General features: G+C 43.2%; 1 protein-coding gene across 1 annotated transcript; it reads right to left on the bottom strand.

Moving 5' to 3' along the window:
• Positions 1–656: 656 nt before the first annotated feature.
• On the bottom strand, positions 657–5,116 carry LOC145398289 (uncharacterized). The gene is made up of 4 exons (XM_080271181.1): positions 4,995–5,116; positions 3,886–4,071; positions 1,262–1,374; positions 657–837 (listed from the first exon to the last, which is right to left on the bottom strand). Exons 1-4 carry the CDS (start codon positions 5,101–5,103, stop codon positions 775–777), a joined length of 471 nt encoding a protein of 156 aa, XP_080127307.1. The 5' UTR covers positions 5,104–5,116; the 3' UTR covers positions 657–774.
• Between the last annotated feature and the right edge of the window lie 203 nt (positions 5,117–5,319).

Genomic DNA, 5,319 nt, shown 5'->3' with positions numbered 1-5,319 from the left:
GATTTGAAAAATTCCTATATTCTTGACGCCTCTTGCACCGGATCAGCGCTGACTACACCAGTCATCTGCTCCATCACTGCTCAAGATTAAGGACCATGGTTTGACGGAACTCGTCTTTGTGGTTTAGAAAGAGGCTGGTGCTGGTGAGGGACCCCTTCACGTGGTGGCATCGATACAGCCGGCCAATGTCGCTAACCGGTTATACGATCATCTCTCAACTCCTTCCCTATCCAATGAAAAGAACATAGTTGACTGCAAGATGGTAATACTACTAAAAAGATTTGAGTTCGCACCTCGTATGTCCACTTCAGGTACTTAGTGTCAGGGAAACAGTTTTCATCTGATACCTAGTATATAAACTTCCCAGTGTTGTTGCACCTGATTAGTATAGTTCCCTCTATGACTGGAATGCACAGGCTTCAGCACCAAGACAAAGCAGTGTTCCTTTGAAGAACTACCATTAAGTGATATATTGAAGAATGTTTTATATATATATTTCCGTTCCTCAGAGATTTAATGGAAATGAATTGATATGAGACTTTTCATCACTTAAATTACCATTTTTCAAAACTGGGTAAAAAATTACTATGATCTGTGTATTAGTCAGGTAATGAAAACAATGGAAGATGGTGCATTGGATTTATTCACATACACACACACACACACACACACACACACACACACACACACACACACACATGCAAACAGAATAGAGATAGATCTTCGTTCCAGTTCACGTGGGTTCAGGTCGGTTCAGAGGGTTCCATGTGTTCATTAAGGAGGAAGATAAATATTATAAGGAAAACCATACTTCACGCACACCTCGAAGAGATCCAGCTGTGGGGGAGAAAGAGAAGTGAGTACTAGGGGTTATGGATCGTTTTCAGGTGAGAGAGAGCGTGAGAGGTTATGGGGGTTGTGGATGTTTTTTCAGGTTAGAGATGGTATAGTGTTTTTTTTAGTTTAGAAAAATACAGTGTAACATCTATTGTAAAATTTCCACAAAAGAGTGATAATTACCGTGAAGTTAAGGTTCGTATGTAGAGTAAGTTTATTTTACTATGACATTCAAGCTATCAGATAATTCTCTCTCTCTCTCTCTCTCTCTCTCTCTCTCTGTCTCTGTCTCTGTCTGTCTGTCTGTCTGTCTGTCTGTCTCTCTCTCTCTCTCTCTCTCTCTCTCTCTCTCTCTCTCTCTCTCTCTCTCTCTCGCTCCGTCCTTCTACCCATCAATTTTTATTTATCTATATATCGTACTCACATTGCCAAGCTTATCCTCTATACAGATGAGGAGCTCCGGAAGTGCTAAATTTATGTCCACACCGACGATGACTCTTGCCAAGATATCCAAGAGTAGCGGACACGTTGTGTCGACTGTGGTAGAGGAAGGGGAGAGGGTTGATTAGGCCAAGTGATTAGAGAAGCTGTCTGATGTTTAAAAGGACGCAGGGCAGAGCAGGACAGGGCAGGGTAATGATGAGGATTGCAGGGCAGGGTAATGTATAGGAAGGAAGGGCAGGGTAATGTATAGGAAGGAAGGGCAGGGTAATGTCTAGGAAGGAAGGGCAGGGTAATGTGGAGAATGATAGGGGTGGTAATGTTGAGAAAGGCAGGTCAGGGTAATGTATAGGAAGGAAGGACAGGGTAATGTACAGAAAGGAAGGGCAGGGTAATGTCTAGAAAGGAAGGGCAGGGTAATGTCTAGGAAGGAAGGGCAGGGTAATGTCTAGGAAGGAAGGGCAGGGTAATGTCTAGGAAGGAAGGATATAGGATAATGTATAGGAAGGGCGGGCAGGGTAATGTCTAGGAAGAAACGGCAGGGTAAAGTCTAGGAAGGAAGGGCAGGGTAATGTCTACGAAGACAGGGCAGGGTAATTTAGAGGTAGACAGGGCATGGTAATGTAGAAGAACAAAGGGCGGGGTAATTTTGAGGTAGTTTGGGCAGGGTAATGTAGAGGAAGACAGGGTAGGGAAATGTAGATGAAGGCAGGGCAGGATAATGTACAGGAAGGTAGGGTAGGGTAATGTACATCAAGGCAGGGGGAGGTTACTATTTACGAAGCAGCGCACTGTATCGCAGAGGAAGGCGGGGCAGGGCATGGTAGTTTATATTAAGCTAGAGCAGGGCAGGATATTGTACGGGAAAGCAGGGTAAGGCAGGGTAGTGTAGAGGAAGGCAGGGCAGAGAAGATCAAGGCAAGTGAGGAGTAAGGGGGGAAAGTTGAGGGGGCGTGTGACTTGGAGAGATTATATCTTTCTTACACTAGTATTTTGGGAATCAGTGTAGTATCTTCGTCATCGTCACCGTCTTATAATTATCTAAACTCTACATCCTACAAATAAAAACAAATTATCCAGAAGATTGAACAGATTCACCACTCTGAATGATTTAAAGAATCCTGTTTGCCAGAATACATAACAAAAGAAAAAGTTTTCGTATTAAAGAGAAAAAATTTAGTGAAAAAGAGAAAAGACGCGATGATGAGGTGTAATAGACAGGTGGAAAAGAACGCTGTGTAAGGTTGATCAGGAAGGAATTGGATTAAATGAAGTATTTTAGGTAATTAAAAAATGGCCAAAGAAGCAGATGGAAGAAAGGGAACAGAAATAAATCGTAGGAAAAGAAAAGAGGCTTATTTGGGTAAAGTGAAGCATGTGGAAGAAGGGGTCACGGCAGGAAAGCAATGTGACCCTGACAGTCCTGTATGGATGCAAGGAGCGATCTTTGAATATTAGGGCCCGAGAAAGGTGGAAGCTCTAGTGATGAAGTGCTCCAGGTATGAATGTGAAGTTACATGACGTAGCACAGTGAGATAAGACATTGAAAGAACATGAATAACCACTAACATGTGCGTGTAGGCGTAGTGCGATGGAAAGGGCAGACCAGGGTATGTTATGGGTGATGGGAGATTGTGAAAGTAAACTAATCTGAAGTGGAGTGAGTGAGTGAGGGAAATGATGAGGTCTACATGATTGTGGAAGGATAGTGTTGAAACATATTTTCAACATTAGAGGTGTGACCATCCAGGAATGTGAGAACCGTGCATGGAATAATGCAAATTGGAATGAAGTGGTCTAGGGGAGAACGCCTCTGCCAGTAATCTGTAAGGGCAAGAAGTGAAGAAGCTGGGGTAAACCGTGAGTAAGAAGAGCATGAGTGTGAATAATTTTAAGACTACTTTACGTAGACCATTAAATACGAAAGCTGAGAAAAACAATGAGAGTGACAGGTTGCTCTCTCCTGCTTTCCAGCATCACCAACCTGGAATGAGTAACATGTCGTGAAAATAGAATACTGTATAGCCATAATACGGCCATCAAAATAATAAAGCCTTGGTACTAGAGCAAGACTAAAGCTATCACATAAAATAAAGAAAGGATATGAGAGCCGGAGTAAAACAGAATCTCATAGCATAAAGCTAGGGTATGAGAGCCAGAGTAAAACAATCACATAACATAGCTATGAGAGCCAGAATAAAAAAGAATCACATAACATAAAATTACGGCAAGAGAGCCAGAGTAAAAGAATGATAAAACATGAAGTTAGGATTATAAGAGCTAGAATAAAACAGATTCACATAACATAAAGCTAGGGTATGGTATGCACAGTAATCACATAACATAAAGCTAGGGTATGGTATGCAGAGTAATCACACACACACACACACACACACACACACACACACACACACACACACACACACACACACACACACACACACACACACACACGCACACACACACGCCGTAGTATTAGAGCAGGAGTAAAATAGTATGAAAATCAGCGTAAAATAGTGACATTATGACAATCATTGTAAATCAGAGTGACATTATGCACGTAAACAATGACGTTATGATAATCAGCATAAAACAGAGTGACATTACCGGTCAATTCAGCGAGAACATCCACGTTGATCTCCAATCCCAGTTCTTCGGCGCAGTCAGGCAAAAGATTCTTTAAGATGTCCAGCACGTCAAGGTTTAGATTTCCGTTGAGTATCGGAAAGACCGAGAGGCATTTTACCACGTTGCGCAGGCAATACTCGTATCGCTGCCCGTTGCATAGCTTGGCTGTAGAGGGTGCGGACGGGGAGGTAATTAGAGGCGGGCAGAAAACAGCAAGGCAGGGAAGGCATCTGAAAGAGGGAGGAGGAAAGAGGGAGACAGCTGAGGAAACCGAGAAAAAGGGAGAGGAATTGGTAGACGGTTTGAGGTAGTGAATTCTCTCCTTCACCTATTGCTTGGGCTGTGGAGGTTTTAAGAGAGTGTTAGTAATGGGGCAGGGGAAGAAGAAGGCAGAGGAAGAACGGGAAGATCGGAGAAGAAGGGAATGGAACAGGGAGGAAGAGAGAGAGGAAGAAAGACTCTTAACTGTATGCTGCTTTGGCTGTGCGAAAAGTATAGACTTTAGAGCACAGGAATATAAATCATAGTGTATTATCAACTATAGGTTTGGATAGATTCGACCCAATCTTTAATAATAAAATACTGTAAATAAAGCAACTTCTCTATACTAAGGTTTGTGTCAGGGTGAGAAAGAACCTGAGTTAGAACGTCTCCGAGACTGTTTTTCACCAATCTCCGTAAGTGGGTATTGTGTGAATGAATGAGTGAGATCGAGTACCCTTGGAGTATAAGTGAACCTGTATGGGGTGAAGCGAGTGCGAGTGTCTGTGGGAGTTAATTAAGACGGAGGGAGTGAGAGTTAATTATGGAAGAAAAGATCTTTAAGGTGCGTTAGGTTTACTGCCTGTGTGAATGACATGCGTAAGTGAATCAATAAATACAATAAAATAATACTGCTGAAGGGATGTAGGAGTGTGTGTGTGTGTGTGTGTGTGTGTGTGTGTGTGTGTGTGTGTGTGTGTGTGTGTGTGTGTGTGTGTGTGATACCAGGGAGTGTACGAATGAATGCTTATGTGAATATTCATGTTATTATGAGAACAAGTAAATGAGAGTGACAATCAGACTGGAACCAAAACACAGGCACTAACCAAGCACGTTAATAAGTATTTTAAGGTCGATGCATTCCAGGAGCGTCAGTGCTTGACATCCTCCGGCCAGAAGACATACGGCAAAGAGGGCGAGAAGGGCCGTCCGCATGGTGGTGGTGGTGGTGGTGGTGGTGCCTGTACGGGAGAGCGAGAGAAAGTGAGTGTGGGTGTGGGGAAGGTAGGCAAAAGGAGGGAGAGTGTGGAGTGAGAAATTGATAAAGTAAGTAAGTAAGGGGAAGGAGAGTGAACGATGTACGAGTCGGGAAGTGGTAAGGGGAGGGAGAGTGGGCGATGAGTGAGGAGTGTGTGTGTGTGTGTGTGTGTG

This window comes from Coenobita brevimanus, chromosome 45, assembly GCF_032717465.1.
Source record: "Coenobita brevimanus isolate Jiangsu-jjx chromosome 45, ASM3271746v2, whole genome shotgun sequence".
Lineage (NCBI taxonomy): Eukaryota > Metazoa > Arthropoda > Malacostraca > Decapoda > Coenobitidae > Coenobita > Coenobita brevimanus.
This window is presented reverse-complemented; position numbering and strand designations above follow the sequence as displayed.

Excerpts from the sequence above, each read along its gene's own strand:
- LOC145398289 (XM_080271181.1), bottom strand. The coding sequence starts at position 5,103 with ATGCGGACGGCCCTTCTCGCCCTCTTTGCCGTATGTCTTCTGGCCGGA. Across the intron at positions 4,072-4,994 it reads AATACTTATTAACGTGCTTG|CCAAGCTATGCAACGGGCAG; the intron begins GTTAGTGCCTGT and ends CACCCTCTACAG. Across the intron at positions 838-1,261 it reads TAGAGGATAAGCTTGGCAAT|CTGGATCTCTTCGAGGTGTG; the intron begins GTGAGTACGATA and ends TCTCCCCCACAG.